The 16589-nt window shown below is 42.3% G+C and overlaps 2 protein-coding genes across 2 annotated transcripts; both read left to right on the top strand.

Annotated features, from left to right (window-relative positions):
• The first annotated feature begins 208 nt into the window (after positions 1 to 208).
• Positions 209 to 8572, top strand: nlrx1 (NLR family member X1). Its single transcript, XM_008308608.3, has 12 exons — positions 209 to 511; positions 1580 to 1636; positions 3211 to 3323; positions 3657 to 4056; positions 4182 to 4413; positions 4566 to 5733; positions 5834 to 6017; positions 6099 to 6194; positions 6649 to 6735; positions 7072 to 7323; positions 7473 to 7674; positions 8110 to 8572. The coding sequence occupies exons 2-12, from the start codon at positions 1620 to 1622 to the stop codon at positions 8242 to 8244; spliced, it is 2886 nt and encodes a 961-aa protein (XP_008306830.1). The 5' UTR covers positions 209 to 511; positions 1580 to 1619; the 3' UTR covers positions 8245 to 8572.
• Positions 8573 to 8903: 331 nt separating this feature from the next.
• LOC103377706 (Na(+)/H(+) exchange regulatory cofactor NHE-RF3-like) lies at positions 8904 to 16445 on the top strand. Its single transcript, XM_008308613.3, has 12 exons — positions 8904 to 9778; positions 10610 to 10662; positions 11506 to 11533; positions 12341 to 12402; positions 12489 to 12700; positions 13205 to 13276; positions 13368 to 13500; positions 14770 to 14906; positions 14984 to 15191; positions 15295 to 15491; positions 15574 to 15670; positions 16012 to 16445. The coding sequence occupies exons 1-12, from the start codon at positions 9708 to 9710 to the stop codon at positions 16038 to 16040; spliced, it is 1299 nt and encodes a 432-aa protein (XP_008306835.1). The 5' UTR covers positions 8904 to 9707; the 3' UTR covers positions 16041 to 16445.
• The last annotated feature ends 144 nt before the right edge of the window (positions 16446 to 16589 follow it).

The raw sequence follows: 16589 nt of genomic DNA, 5'->3' as shown, positions 1-16589 counted from the left end.
TTCATTAATTTAGCTAATTTATAATATATAACATTTCTGCTGTATGTGGTATTTTATTTTGAAAAGGTTTTAGATGCGTCATCGAATGCAAAGTGAAATTATTCTACACATACATTTCCGTTTTGCTTAACTATCTTTTAAAATAAAAGTCGCGACACTAAATGAATTCACAAACTTCCAATGTTACTTGTTGTAATATTTGTATAAATAAAAATGTAGACACCCACCGGATATAATCACGAAACACGTGACATGTCATATGCTCTAATAAAACAGTTTCCTGCCGGTTAATTTGAACTCCAGTGTCGGGCTCACCCGTCGTTTTATTGTGAAAGTATGAGCGGGGTTTGTGTAGGAACGTTTGTGTGAACTGTTAGTGCCGAGGACGAGCAGACATGTCTGAAGCTGTCGGTGCCTGAAACACTGACATGGAGAAAGCAGCAGCAGCAGCAGCAGTGAATGAAAGGAGACCCATGTCACCTGACTGACTGACAGACTGACACAAAACACGGTGAGTTGTTCTAATCTTACCGGCTGTGTCGGCTGGGAAACCCGGTGTTATTTCAAATGGAAAAAATCTGAGCCATAACGGTCCACATTTCCTACAGTACTCGGTCGACTGTTCACAATATAAAATATGCTACAATGGCGAGTGAATGACTGAGTGAACTTGCAGCAGTCAAAGTGTATTTTAATTTTAAAAAAAATCAGAAATCCTAGTTTAAGCTCTAGTTAATGAATTCGAAAAAAACATTTCAGAAATCCGAGTTTAAGCTCTAGTTAATGAATTCGAAACATACTAGGTACTGTACTGTACGTCCTCTAGAGGTGACAAGTATTCAATGTCTCTCATTTAAACTGGAAGTTTCACACGAATCCATTTTAATGTTGTTTTTATTGATTTATCTATTGAATGTATCGTGCCCACAGTGTCACGTATCTAGGGCAGGAAGTGCTAGAGAAAAGTGTTAGTACTTGTGGCTTTTCTTTATTTTGGTTTTGTTACGTAACTCTGCCCAAGTCTGTTACCTGACTCTTTACCCAGGTCATTGTACTACACTCTATTGTGGACATTTGTTTACTTTTATATTCGATACACTAGCACACCAGGCGTATGTGGCAAGATGAATTAGGGAAATACATTTCAGGAACACCGTGGTTTCGCTATCAGCACCAACTGAACCACTACGACCGTCTGTTAGCTACTGATAATTTAAATAGAGAATTACATCTATGATAATACAACTGGACCTAAATAAAAACGACATTAAAATATATGTTTGACCAGAAATACTTCAGGAGGAAGTTTGGTGAACCTTTACTGTGACTTTTGAAGTTCAGTTTTTATTTAAATCATTAAACCTGAGGCTTTTACACAAATATTTTAGTCTAAATTAGTTTGGATTTAAACATTTTTAACAGGCTGTTGCCTTTATTATACCTCAAGATTTCAATGTATGCGTCGTTATACTGGAGGAAAACACACGGTATGTTGTGGATTTATAATGAATGAAAAAATACCACTTCAGTCACCTTTACAGCAGCTTCCTGACACCGATGTGTTACCTTTTCTCCACAGACGACTTCCTGACTGACAGAGCGGAACGAATTTGAAAAAGATGAGCTTGCTGCACAGGTTGGTCTCCTACACTGACTTACAGTGAGGTCAGCGAGGTCAGGTTCAGTGACTCGCCGAGAATTTGTGGGGAATCCGATGTTCCGCCATAGATTCCCTGACTTCTGTATTCTACATTCAGATCACCGTAACTGCTACTTTCATGTCATTTTAATTTTAAAACTAACAGCATCCACTGGTCAGGGTGTCCAAGAGTGGAGGCGTCTTCGTTTGTCTTTGTATTTGCATACAGCAACGTTTCTGTTTGCACCCTGAGGGTGAAAGTTGAATAGCTGCTCTTGGGGCATTAATAATATAGCAAGAGACTAGCTGTCAACAAGACAAGACACATTTAAAGACACATTTTAAATATTGTGGATTTGCCATGTTTGGTGTCATCCAGTGACAGTGACCTTTGATTAGAAAATGTCGTCAATGCGTGTCGACAGGAACGTCGAGTGGTCCGCGTTTAAAGGCTGTTTTTATTACAACGTGAACAAGAGCAAGAGTTACAAAGTATTTTCTAAGCAATATAAAACTTGCGCTGACTCACTAACTGTCCCTGGATCTCTGAATTTCCACAGAAATCCAAATAAGTTTAATGTGGGGGTGGATTTTTCTTCCACAAGAGAGCAGTAATATTCCTGCAAAAGTTACTTGTGTGTTTGTTATCAGGCGTGATATAAAGATACTAAGCAATCAGCTGAGAACCATAAATGCAGTCGACACTTTCAACTGGACAGGCCGCACCTATTCAGGATTTAGCTAGAATTTTTCCAGCGGTCAATAACATCAACAACGTCCAGGTGACTTCTGTATCCAATGTATATAAGACGTTAAGATGAGACGTTCAGGGGCAGTAATATAGTAAAAGCCCAATGTTGTTGTTGTTGTTTTTTCTTTAATGTTTGAAATGCACTTACCTAAAATAAATATCATAGTCACAGTGGAGCAGACGAGTTTTGTTGTGTTTGTCACAGAGAGGATCGTTTTTTAGTGTCGTAACTCTCCCTCTCCCTGGACAGACTTTGTCACAGCAAAGACTCGTCTCCTGACATGTTTTTTCTTTTTTTTGTTCGCATAAAGTCCATGAACTGGTCGCATGGAGTTCACTGGTTCTTCTTCAGGCTACATGAACCTATGAAACAGGTTCTCTCCTAACCCTGCAGCCATTCGTGCACCATTATGTTTTGGCTTAAATGTCAAGACTTCAGAAGTATGCCATCATACCTGCTGCAGCCTGCACTGGGATTAACAGCTCCACACACACACCAACACACACACATTTCCCCTATTATTAGTTTGTCTTGAGATTTTCATTGTTTCGCTTGGTGACATTTAATATTCAGGGAGAGGAGGTTTCAGTCAGCTGTACTGGTTTACTGCCTCTCCCTGTTCACGTTCCAGGATCAGTTTGTATTTATTCCACATTATGACAGCGGTGAGTTGTTGACTGTAAATCAAATTGTATTTATTCCACATTATGAGAGCGGTGAGTTGTTGACTGTAAATCAAACTGACCTCTCAGCCAGTCAGTTTGCAGACCTGTGGTGGCCCTCAGCTAAATGAAGGCGGCGTTCGTCCTTGTTTTTCAGACGGCTGAGTCAGCTGCTCACAGTATGGAGCTGGAAAAGAAGGCTGGACCTTTCTCTGTGCCCGGCCGTCGGCCTTCACTTCAGGACTTTCTGCTCCTCTGTGCCAGAAACAGGTGCGCGGTCTCAGCTAATAACACTTACTGCATGTGTGAACAAGACAAACCATGACATAATGAGTAGTGGTGGCGTTTACAGCCCTACATGCGAGAATAGATAAGAGTTTTTCTAAATTTACAAAATAAAAGTCTGGCCCACCCAGGACTGACAGGTTTGGGTTTGATTCCAGACTTGCTCCTGCTTACATTTTCTTTGTCTAATTTTGAATGTTGATATTTCTCAGTCAGTCACCTAGCCTGTGATTTAATCAGATTAAAAACAATTCAGTCGTAATATGTGTGCATTTTCATATCAATCCATACATTAATACTGTGTATGTATACACATAGATACTGTAGACCCGATCCAGGTTCACAGAAAGAAGCTGTTCCTTTGGTTCAGTCACCTTCCTCAGGAGGAGAAACAGTTTGGAGGCTACTTCAGCCCAGAGACCATGCACGTGGATCCTCTGATCATGAGTCGAAAGTCGGGGGAGAGAGGAGGACTGCTCAGCTCCCCTCTGGACCCCGCCACCCTCTCCAGCCACGCTGTGACCGTGGAACAGCTGTTCAAGTCCACCGATGCCTGGAGCGACGGTCGCGGGTTGAACGTGCTGCTGTACGGGGCGGTGGGAACAGGCAAGAGCACGGTCGTCCGAAAACTGGTGCAGGACTGGTGCAGGGGGAGTGCACTGACGCAGTTCAAGCTCCTGGTGCCTTTCTCTTGTGAAGACCTCAGTGAACTTTCAAAGTAAGAGTTGATTCTATTCTATTCTAACCACAAAAAAAGCATCAGCAGCTGAAGAAAATAATTTTACTGAATCTTAAATAAATAATGAAATGAAACTAAATTGATTTCTGTGTCAAAAACATCAGGGTTGCATCTTTGAGGGATCTGGTCAGTCGGAAGTACCTTCATCTGAAGAAACACCCTCTATTGAGCGGGGAGGGAAACCAGGCCAAGGATGTGCTGTTTATCTTCAACGGCATGGAGAAAATGAAGCTGGACTTCAGGATTGGATCCACAGAGCTCTGCAGTGATCCGAACGAGCCACTTCCTGCCAACGTGGTGGTTGTGAACCTGCTGAGGAAATACCTCCTGCCCGAGGTGAGGCGTAAAACAAGAACTCATGGTCTGAAAGTGCATTCACAAGCTTCTTTCAAACAATTCATAATCTGAAAGTGCATTCACAAGCTTCTTTCTCGACAAAAAATATACACACACATTACTTTAAAAAATTTTTTTTTTTGTGCATTCAGGCCAGTATCTTGGTTTCCACCAGACTCTCCGCTGTGGATCTGATCCCCCAGAAGTACGTGAGTCACTATGCACAGATCTGCGGCTTCAGTGACCCAGACCGACAGCGAGCGTACTTCACCAGCCGCCTGCTGCAGGGGAGCAAAGACTCCGTACTCAACCCTAATGCCCAGTCTCTTGTGGAACTCCTTTATCTCAACCTCCAGCGAGAAAGTCAACTGGCCGCGGCCTGCTTCCTGCCCTCGTACTGCTGGCTGACCTGTGCCACCTTACACTACCTTCACTTCACTAACGCCAAGGCACCCATCCGCACGCTCACCGGCATTTACACCAGCTTCCTGAGGCTCAATTTCGGTGGTGAGGTTATGGGTTCAGGAACTGGGGCCCAAATGTCCCTCCAGGACCAACATGGTTCTCTGATGTTGTACGTCGTCCGCACTGTGGGTAAATTGGCTTTTGATGGCGTGACGTACAAGCGGACGTCTTTCTCGGAAGACGAATTGGAGCAGTGGATAGGAGGGAAGACCAAGACGGACGAGGAGCTGCGTCAGCTGGCAGTGTTCAGGACCGATGTCCTGGACTTCTTCCTGGCGCCGTGCGTAGAACGCAGTCGGAATTCAAACGAAGCTCTCGGCGAGAATGATCAGCGGCGGTACGTGTTTGCCGTGCCTGCCATGCAGGAGTATCTTGCAGCTCTTTACGTGGTTTTAGGGGAGAACAAGTCAGCTCTGGAGAAGATGACGAAGCAGGTGACTGTGGCCATCGGACAGGCGGGCGAAGATGTCAGTGCCATTTTCAACATCCTTTCCAAATTCATTCCTCTCAGAATTTTTGCCGTCTTTAACCTCCTCAAGCTTTTCCCCAAACTGTATGAGAAAATCAGCAGCCGCAATAGAGGCAACATCGCCAAAACACTGGCGACCGAGCTGTTTCGCTCCGAGGACAGCTACAACGAAGACGTCCTCGATCAGGTGGAGCAAAGCCTTCTGGGAGTCCACGGCCCTCAGCCTAAGCAGTACTGCGAGGGCCACCCGTTCGAGCTCTACCCCATCTTCATGGGTGGACTTTTGCACTTTGGAAACCGTAATCTCCTGCAGATGCTCGGCTGCAGCATCCAGAGCTCCACCGTGGTCCAGATCACCAACGCCCTCAGGAAGTACCTTGTCAGAGGTAGAGTTTCATTGGAGGCCATTGCTTTAAATTCTTGTCTCGCAATGTGTGTTTACTTTTACAAATAAAAATTCCAAATTCCTGTCCTGTACGATATCAGAGCTCAGCAAACCACAACCTCCGGAGGAGTTGATGGATCTGCTGGTGCTTCTGTACGAGTTTCAGAACCCCAGACTGACTGCAGAGGTGATTGCTTCAATCAGATCCATCCGCCTCAGCAACATCCGTATGACGTCACTGAAATGCTTCATACTGAGCTCTGTGCTCTCCTGCACCCCTGCAAGGTATCTCAAATCATTCATGACTGTTTTGTGTGAAAAAAAATGTTGTTGATTTTTCATTTGTGTCATGGTCTCTTCTCCAAGTTATCACCTGGATAAAATGGACCTGTCATCCTGTCTGCTGACTCACCAGATGCTTGAAATCCTGTCGCCTGCCTTCAGACACACAAAGAACCTCAAGTGAGTGAAATGTCTGTATTCTATACAACGACAACGTATTCACATATTCGAGCCCCGGCGTGTTGACTGTCCGCTACACGGACGTGTGAAGGTAAGTGCATGACCTTTGCTGTGTACAAATGCTTGGAAATTCATGTAAATGAATTTAAACATTTTGAGCTGAAAGCTGATCTTTGAGTACAAAAATATAGTAAAAGTAAAAAAATGCAGTTTGTGTGAAAAACCCAAATCAACAATTTTTTTTATCAGTGTGTGCATCCGTTTGAGACCAGATCTGTGTTGGTCTGGGTTATGACCCACATGTAGATTTGTAAAATTTGTAGCATGATCCATGTGGGTTCAGTCCAGTCTGGTGTGTTTTTATAGTATGTTGATAGATCTTTAGGTTCCAGGAAGGATTCACGTGCAGCATGTGTTTGACGTGTTGTTTGCTGCCTGTCGTTGTCGTCCTCAGTCTACAGTTTAACAGCCTGGGTCCTGAGTCCTGCATCCTCCTGAGGGACCTGCTACTAGATCCCAAGAATGCTATTAGATCGCTACAGTAAGATGACACCTTTAATTTTTGTGTTAATCTGAGTGGTTTCTGTATATTCTGACGTAGAGACAGGAAATAAATCAGGGAAAAACTCCAGGTTATCTGTTTTCATGTGAGTTGTTTTAGTTTTGCATTAAATTTTTTTTTTGTCTTTTTTGGTGTGTGGGTACAATTTTTAAAAAGTTTTGTTTGGCATACATTATCTTTTAACCTTTTGACCCCACTAATGTCAGTCTAAATTAAATATTCAACTGTTAGCTCACCATTAGTGAGTTTCGTTTCATCTCAAATCTCAGTGAAGTCATTTTTTTTTTTTAACAATTATATGAATCTCCTCACCAGACTCTGCGACAACCCTCTGCTTGAGTCCGGAGTCTGCACTCTGCTGGAGGCCCTGCAGGGGAACCAGTCTCTGACACATCTGTCTCTGATGCACACTGGACTTGGGGACCAGGGGGCCCTGGAGCTGGCCCAGAGGCTGCAGCAGCACCCGGTACTCCAGGAGCTCAATGTGGCCTACAACAACATCGGCGACAACGCCGCTCTGGCTCTGGTGGACGCCTGCAGGGAGCATCCCAGTATTCACACTGTGCAGTAAGAACCAGAAACCTCTCCATTCTCATAAAGAACCTGTGCATTATTACAGAAAGACTCAGCACAAAGTAACTAAGCTAAATGACAAGTGCAGAAGTAAAAAAATGTAAGTTAAAGCAAACACTTGTTGATGTTTTGTCTGTGTGCAGTTTGTATCTGAACGCCCTCAGTGACGTGGGGAAACAATCCCTCTACGTGAGAGGAGATCCGCACAGAACCGGCCGCCGAGTCAAGGTTCTGGCTTCAGTCACAGAGGGGTCGGATATTTCCGAGGACTGGCATCCCATCCTCAATGTGATACGGAAAAACGCATCATCCTGGGATCGTCAGCGTGTCCAGCAGCAGCTTCAGGTATTCAGTCAAGACACATGTTTTGATAATGTTGAAAATTTTATAATTTTATGTTAAGATGTTCCACTTTTAACATTTAATTTTCTTAAATAAACAAACTATTACTAGTTATTTTGATGTACAGACACATACATAATTTGATAATAAAGCCCAGTAATGTTCCTTGAACACACGAGGGAATTACCGCCATCTAACGGTTACAGTAAGCAACGACACTCTCCAACAGCAAGAAGTCTCGATTTTACATGCACTTTCACAGGATTAGATGCATATTGTGAAGTAAGGCAGTCAGTTTGTTTGGCTTGGTGGCTAAGGAAGCAGACTTGGGTCCAGGAGGTCACAAGTTCAAATCCACTAGCTGCTAATTTGCACTGAGTATGGCACCGTCCGTGCACTCCTGCGTCACAGTGAATTAAATTTGCCTTTTGCATGCAGGTGTTCCTCAGGGATCTGGAGTGGGGCCGTCAGCAGCAGCCGAGCCTCTGGAAGAGGTTGCATTTCCGCAGGGTGGAGAAGGGAGTTCGACAAACTCTGCGGATGCTCAAAAACGACAACCTCCCTCCACCCTGAGGATACGACAAATAATGATTTTTAAAAAGCAATATCAACAAGCAAAGAAAAGACACATTATTAACGGCATTGGTTGAATTTCACTATTAACATATCAGCTGCTGAGTTGAAGAATCTGTGGCTCAGACTGTTCACAGGTTGTCCAGGGGAATTCTTCAAGGAGGCCAAAGCATGCAGCAGACGGGACATTAGGTTAGTAATTCACTGCTCCTTCTACGGCTTTAGCACTTAAACTGACTCAGGCTGTTTTTTTAAGGCATTTGCCAAGAGACAAGTGAACATTTTGCACATATTGGCTGTTTTCAACCCCCTAGGAAGAGTTTTGTGGGGGGAAAAAATCAAGTGACTGGTTATAAAGTTTACAAAAAGAGACAGAAGGTCATGAAATGTACTGTAAGTAAAGTCTTCCAGTTTCATATATATTAAATCTCCATCTCCATGAAAAAAAAAATCTGCCATATGTGAAATACTAACTTTCCCAGCATGGAGTTGATTTATTAAAAGGTAAACACAGAAATTTGTCTATTTTTTTTTCAATTAAGCATTTTATTTTAGCACATTTTATTACTAAAGCATTATTATATATAAGCTTTAGTTGTCTCCCTGTAAACCTGAACCAATAATGAAAACTTAAAGGGAGGTCGCCTGTCTGCACTTACACACCACGTCCACCAGGTCGTGCCCTTTTACATTGGTTCGCTTAATTTTGTTTTATTTTGACAAGTTGAATTCTGTTGTTTCTTTTTTTAAATGTACAAAATAAACGAACAAACTCAGAGAGATAAAAGACTAAAATGATTTTTAAAGAAGACGCGGGGATCAATATTGCAAGTGGATTTCAGTTGCTCTATTCGTGCCCAACTTGCGTTGTGTTTTATTTTGAAATGTTTACCACGTTCGCCCACTACAGACCGACTTACTTCCGGCTTCATATCTGTCACTATCGATTACCGGACTCGTCTTAATCACCCTCACCCGTTGCTCGTTTGCTCGGTGTCATCAGTTCGACTGCTCGCGCTCCCTTTTTGCGGTTTTACTTTTGTAACTTTCCACGGTTTTGTATTAGTTTTTGTACAAGAAAGAAACAGTACAACATGTTTACTTTTTACGGTTTGTTGCAATTTCGGAATGACCGGTATTTCTGTGATAGGAGGCTTTTTGGAAGCCGTAGAAATGTGACTCCTGAAACCTGATAGGATAACTCAGTTTTTTCAAATAATGGAACGTCCATTTTAATGAAAACATGACTGTTTACACTTCCACTTAATCCTGCTTTAGGGTATTTTGACGAAGCCTCACGTGTAGTGGGGGTGGGGGCGTGTCAGCAAAAACCTGGAGAAGGTTCGTTAGTGGGAGGGGACTCAACAGTTGAGCAAATGTGGATTAAAAAAAAGTGACATAATAAACCAGTTGAGTTTTATTTTGGTTTGGGTTCATCCTCTTACTGAAGGACGGATAGAACAATGCGATTCAAGGTTGTTTCTCCTGTGCATTTAACGGCTTCTCCAGTCAACAGCTACGGCTCCATATCATGGTAAGAAAGTCACTGGTCTTCTAACACAGGGTGAATTTAGGGTCATGTCTGTGGGGTTAATTTAAATGTGCCACTGTGGATTGTGAATTTTTGAAAAAATAACAAGGAAAAATGTTGAAACGCTGAGTTTCATTTGGCTTAACGCAAATGTTACAAGTTCCTTTGCAGCGAGATAGTTACAAATAGAAACAAAACTAACCCTAAAGTATTTTTATTGTATTTTAAAAGACACAAATATTTTAGGTGAAGACTAAAACAGTCGACGTGTTTCTATAGAAAATAAGAATAAAATTCATATTTCACACAAATCTACGCACTTTTATCTACGTATTTAGTTTTTATTTAGTTAACACGGAAATATTAAGGCGTCATGGCTAGTTATTAAAGTTGCCCAGTCGTGGGGCAATTCTAACTTAAACCTCCATCCATTCATTTGCCTGAACCTATAACCTGCCCTGGAAGCTTGTTATGTTTTTGTTTGACATGTGTTGTCAACTCCAGAGAAATAAATTGCCTCCAGTTATATACATTGAAATCTGTACCTCGAGTTCCCCCTACTGGGAGTAAAGCCACATTGCACGGTCATCACCTCAGTTGTTCTAGTTACATAAGGAAGAACACAAAGTTTTTGATCACTTGAAAATATCAGTTGCTTGTTACCAATGTGCAGTTGACCTGTACTACATGTATATGCAGTAAAACTGCAGTTTTCCATGAAGTTGTGGAGCGCTGAGCTCACAGGGTAAATGTTTAACCCAGAGGCAGGAATCTCATTCTCACCTCGCTCTCACTCACTGTGTTTTCTGTGTGCTGTGAAACTCGTCCATCCAGTGTCTCTGCCAGAACAGGAACGCTCACTCAGGACTCCATGAGCTCCTCCACAGGTAGGTCGACACACAGCGTTTCATCATTTGTATATTCAAATCTCTCGGCTCCAAAGCTGCAGTGTCTGACCTCCGCAGAACCTGTGGTTTTTTTAAAACCCTCTGACTCCTTCTTGAACTGTCTGCAGGCAGCGTTCACGCAACCAATTGCCTTCCATTTTATTTTAGGTAGATACTGTATATAGAGAGAGATAGAACTTTAATTAATCCGCCAGGAGTTCTTTTTGGGAGTTCCATAAGTTTGACTTTTTCTTAAATTGAAGCCAGGCTCTGTTCCAGACAGACATCAACATTGAATAATCACAGTAAGGTTGAATAATAACAACAATAATACTGACTTTATCTCCTGCTGTAAATGAAAATAGTACAGTACCATAGTTAGTACTCTACCTAGTGCTGAGGCAGTGACTGAAGAAATAAAAACATTATAAAACCAAACAGCAAATATTGAGGAAGTGAAACTGTGGTTAAAGCTGTGTCGTCGTCTCAAAGTTGCACTTTGACACCATCATGTCTTTGTTATCAAGTGGGCAGAACAGAAAAAGAACAGACCAAAATCTTGTGTTTTGTTTTGTGAGTTTTTTTTAAAAAAGTTCATGTTTCTTCTTCTTCTGTTGTTGTTGACCGTATTAACTGCAGTATAAAGATACTTTTCTTATTGTCTGAGCCCATGACTTGGCCACTCTTTGTGGACAGAAGGTGCTTCTTGGTGGGGTTAAAGTACCTCCTTGGTTATGGTGGTTGATGAGTAAATCATTATCAACAGTGTGAACAACAGGCTCAGGTGCTTAGTGGTGACGTAGCTGCGGGACCTCACTGTGTTTCTCTCATTGGTTCCCTCAGGCTGCCAGGATGCCGTCCACGTGCCACGGTGAGTATTGACAGCTCCAGACGTGTACCTTGTATATATATATATATATATCAAGGTGTAGACCAGCGGAAGGGGCTCGGCGTACAACCCTGAGGGACCCCGGTGTTCTGTTGTTCCTTAAATTACCAGAAAAAAAAAAAACAGCACACAAACCAGACTGAGTATTTAGGGTTTTTAGAACTCGGTATTTTGCTAACGTATAACCCTGTGATGAGTCAAGAGGTTGACGCTAATAGTTTACCTTAAAAATTGACAAAATGCTGAATAAATAACCTCCAGAAGTGCTTTTATTCCCTGTCACTGAAAATGTTGCCTCTCTCATACTTTAATACTTAAGTGAAATATTTGATCATGGGATTTAAAGTTTTCCTCCTTGTCTGTTGTTCTACCGCATCAGGTTTAAAATTTTGCCATGAGCAACTGTTGATCTGGACTGTCAAGAGGGTGACGCTAATAGTTTACCTTAAAAATTGACAAAATGCTGAATAAATAACCTCCAGAAGTGCTTTTATTCCCTGTCACTGAAAATGTTGCCTCTCTCATACTTTAATACTTAAGTGAAATATTTGATCATGGGATTTAAAGTTTTCCTCCTTGTCTGTTGTTCTACCGCATCAGGTTTAAAATTTTGCCATGAGCAACTGTTGATCTGGACTGTGTGAATAAACCTTTTTTAAAACCTTAAGAAGAAGAAAACTAGTCTAGACTTTTTCAAAATAAACATTTTTTTTTCCTATGGCTAAATTCCATATGTAACATTTTTTACAACATTTATCTGCTTTTTTCATTTTCCCCTTTGAACTGCAGTTTCACCTTCAATCCAAGAGAGGGCATTGATAATCCAGCCTTGGTCATCACTGACGACCCTGGTGAGTTTAAAACACACTCCGTCTACACCCACTTCCCCTCTCCAGCGCTGATGAAATGATTTTAATATAATGATTTTTGTGTGTAGAGCCAGACAGCAGTCTGGTTCCCAAACTGTGCTACCTGAAGCGTATGGAGGGCCAGAGTTTTGGCTTCTACATGCGGGTGGACCAGACCCACCACTCATTTGAGGTCAGAGGTGTGGAACGGTGGAGTCCTGCCGAGTGCAGTGGCCTCAAAGATGGAGACAGGCTCCTGGAGGTCAACGAGGAATATGTGGCTGACAAGGACTTTTATACGGTCAGTGTCCTAAAATGTTGGAAAATTTCATTTCATCCAGAATCTGTTATCGTACATTTTCACCGTTCCTTTTTTACAGAAACTCTGTCTGTGGAACAAGTTCTTCCCACGTTCTGTTTGAACACCCGAATGTCACTTAGGCTACGTAGGGACCTGACGTCTCAACTAGTGTTTTTAGGCGCATACTGCCCCCTACTGCACTAGAGTGTGTAGTGTCATGGTATGACCAGTGATTTTTGCGAGATCATCATGAATCGCGATTCATTTTTTAGATTTAAACCAATGCGAATTGTCACACAATTTATTGATTTTTTTAACCCATTCCCGATGTATCGTTACGTCCCTTCTGTCCTTTATTTTACCATTTTAAATCATTTATATTTTGTACAAGTATTTATGTTTAAATTTATGAAGAACTAAAACTGCCAGGAAAAGATATATTATGTATTCATGCCAACTTACATAAAAAAGTTATTTATATCTGTGTTTTTTCTCCCCCTGCAGGTGATGAGGAAGATTCAGTCTTGCGGCGTACATCTGTTTCTCCTGGTGTTGAGAAAAGAAGAGTATGAACAGGTGAACTGTCGACTGTACAAACTGACCAAAAAAAAAACCCAAAACAAACAGCAGGTTTGACTCCATGGTGCTGTGTTGTCTTTGGTTCTAGTCCATGTCTATGGGTCTGGACCTGAAGATGCTGGTGAAGCTCGCCAAGGGAGACCACTGGACCAGACCTAGACTATGTCACATCAGCAAAGAGCCAGAACACGGCCTGGGGATGACCATAGTTGCTGTGGAAGGTACTGGGATGTACTGTATGGAATTCTTGTGTGTTTTTAGTCGGAAATTTAATATAACGTCTTTGGTGTGTAGAGCCAGACAGCAGTCTGGTTCCCAAACTGTGCTACCTGAAGCGTATGGAGGGCCAGAGTTTTGGCTTCTACATGCGGGTGGACCAGACCCACCACTCATTTGAGGTCAGAGGTGTGGAACGGTGGAGTCCTGCCGAGTGCAGTGGCCTCAAAGATGGAGACAGGCTCCTGGAGGTCAACGAGGAATATGTGGCTGACAAGGACTTTTATACGGTCAGTGTCCCAAAATGTTGGAAAATTTCATTTCATCCAGAATCTGTTATCGTACATTTTCACCGTTCCTTTTTTACAGAAACTCTGTCTGTGGAACAAGTTCTTCCCATGTTCTGTTTGAACACCCAAATGTCACTTAGGCTACGTAGGGACCTGACGTCTCAACTAGTGTTTTTAGGCGCATACTGCCCCCTACTGTACTAGAGTGTGTAGTGTCATAGTATGACCAGAGATTTTTGCGAGATCATCATGAATCGCGATTCATTTTTTAGATTTAAACCAATGCGAATTGTCACACAATTTATTGATTTTTTTAACCCATTCCCGATGTATCGTTACGTCCCTTCTGTCCTTTATTTTACCATTTTAAATCATTTATATTTTGTACAAGTATTTATGTTTAAGTTTATGAAGAACTAAAACTGCCAGGAAAATATATATTATGTATTCATGCCAACTTACATTAAAAAATGTTATTTATATCTGTGTGTTTTTTCTCCCCCTGCAGGTGATGAGGAAGATTCAGTCTTGCGGCGTACATCTGTTTCTCCTGGTGTTGAGAAAAGAAGAGTATGAACAGGTGAACTGTCGACTGTACAAACTGACCAAAAAAAAAACCCAAAACAAACAGCAGGTTTGACTCCATGGTGCTGTGTTGTCTTTGGTTCTAGTCCATGTCTATGGGTCTGGACCTGAAGATGCTGGTGAAGCTCGCCAAGGGAGACCACTGGACCAGACCTAGACTATGTCACATCAGCAAAGAGCCAGAACACGGCCTGGGGATGACCATAGTTGCTGTGGAAGGTACTGGGATGTACTGTATGGAATTCTTGTGTGTTTTTAGTCGGAAATTATTCGATTTCTGTATTGGAATTTTCAGTGAAAAGTTCCAAGATGATTCATTTAAAAGTGATCTTTAAAACAAGACCAGTCCTGAAGAAGTAAATAAGGTTTAATGCGGTGACACGATGGTGATGTCATCAGGTCAGAAGGGTCAGTACATGGTGTGTACGGTACCAGACGGTGCAGCAGAGAAAGCCGGCGTCTGCACGGGCGACAGACTGATCTGGATCAACGGAGCCCTGGTTTCGATGCTGACTCACTCCCATCTCGTCAAAGCTGTAGGTGTACGGTCTCCAACAAGTCCAAACATTTGTCACGGTCCATGTCAAATGTCACACGTGTGTTTCCTGCTCAGGGGAAGAAGAGCGGGAACTCGGTGACTCTTCTGGTCGCTGACAGCGAGAGCGAAGCCTGTTACGTCAGGAGGAAGATGCCCATCCTGCCCGTCATAGCCCAGTGCTGCAGCATTCCCCACGCCGCCAAGACCATGCACCTGGAGAAGGGCGCCGACGGCTACGGCTTTCTGCTGAGGCAGGAGAAGCTGGTGGGCCAGGAAAGAAAAGGTGAGACCGAGACGCTCCGGACCAGGGGTCTCCACCCTCAGTTTGAATCTCAGAGGGTACTTAGTATATTTTTCTATTTTTCTTTAATTCTTTGGTGTCCCAGTTCACGTGCTGAGGGAGATCGATGTTGGAAGTCCAGCTGAAGGAGCGGGCATGGAGGATGGAGATCTGCTGCTGGCCGTCAACGGTGAACCCGTGGAGTCCTCGCAGCACGAGGACATTGTCCAGCTGATCAGAAAGAGTGGGGACGAGGTCACCCTGACCACCATGTCCATACCAGGACGAGACTTTTACAGAGCGGTAGGTACATGTGACTAAGGCGCCACCCACTGGTCACAGACACACACACACTTGGTCTTGAAGTGTTTGTGTTCTCCTGCAGTTGGACCTTTCTCCACTGCTGTTCCACGAGGACCGATTGTCTGTGAACGATGACTGCGCCAAGAACCAGGGGAACGACCGAAGATCTACTGGCTCAGGTCTGTAAACACAACTAATTCACCTCAGACGTTTAAGAACGAGGTTAGAAACCTGTTTTATGAACCTGAGTTAAGGTATTTGAATAAAAAAAACACCAGACACTTACAGTTTATCAGTGTATATTTTCTACATATTATTTTTAAAATATTAATAAAAAAAAATTCAAACAGTAAGAAGTTTACTTTGTTACATCGTCAAAGCTTCCAGACTGGTCACTACTTTTATCTTTTATAAATAAATGTTTTTATTTTGAACCACAGTTTTTTTTAGTGGATCATTTACCCAGTTCAGCCGCAGGAGGAGAGTTTGTTGAATTGTTGTTGTTCATTCTGTTTTTCAGATTCCAAAAAAGTTAGTGCTTTCTTGTAACGGGATTGGGCAGGAGGCCACGCCCCCCACCCCTCACGCACACCCCGATCCCTGAACCTGGGAAACGGGAGGATCCAACATCAAGGGTTAAAAAAGACATGGCGTTGTCGACCATTTTAAAACACAAACAAATGCACTTTAAATGAAAATGTTTTTTTTTTTTAACGACCACAAAATTATAAATTTCTTGTGGTTTTTTTTTTTATTTCTCTGAATTTAACTATTTAACATCCAGCATCCTGTGAAATATTAGAATCCATCCACATCCGACCGTCTGTTTATGTCAACCATCAGTTTTTTTCTTTGGCACATTATATTCACAATAACAAACCATTTCAAAAAGAGAAGAAGATTCTTCTGTATTATACATATGATATATATTTATAAATACATTATTATGACTTATCATGTGTGTGTGTTCCTGGTGTAGCTATGCTTGTGGGGACATCTTTTACGCCTGTGTTTTATGGGGACATTTGGTAAGGATTAGGATTATATATATATATATATATATCACATTTGGTAAGGATTAGGATTAAATATCTATCT

This window comes from Cynoglossus semilaevis, chromosome 4 (assembly GCF_000523025.1).
Source record: "Cynoglossus semilaevis isolate Cse_v1.0 chromosome 4, Cse_v1.0, whole genome shotgun sequence".
NCBI classification, from domain to species: Eukaryota; Metazoa; Chordata; class Actinopteri; order Pleuronectiformes; family Cynoglossidae; genus Cynoglossus; species Cynoglossus semilaevis.
The sequence above is the reverse complement of the archived record's forward strand: the minus strand, read 5'-3'. Positions and strand labels throughout refer to the sequence as shown.

Excerpts from the sequence above, each read along its gene's own strand:
- LOC103377706 (XM_008308613.3), top strand. The coding sequence starts at position 9,708 with ATGCGATTCAAGGTTGTTTCTCCTGTGCATTTAACGGCTTCTCCAGTC. Across the intron at positions 10,663-11,505 it reads CTCCATGAGCTCCTCCACAG|GCTGCCAGGATGCCGTCCAC; the intron begins GTAGGTCGACAC and ends TGGTTCCCTCAG. Across the intron at positions 15,492-15,573 it reads GACGAGACTTTTACAGAGCG|TTGGACCTTTCTCCACTGCT; the intron begins GTAGGTACATGT and ends GTTCTCCTGCAG.
- nlrx1 (XM_008308608.3), top strand. Across the intron at positions 3,324-3,656 it reads CTCCTCTGTGCCAGAAACAG|ATACTGTAGACCCGATCCAG; the intron begins GTGCGCGGTCTC and ends GTATACACATAG. Across the intron at positions 7,324-7,472 it reads CCCAGTATTCACACTGTGCA|TTTGTATCTGAACGCCCTCA; the intron begins GTAAGAACCAGA and ends GTCTGTGTGCAG.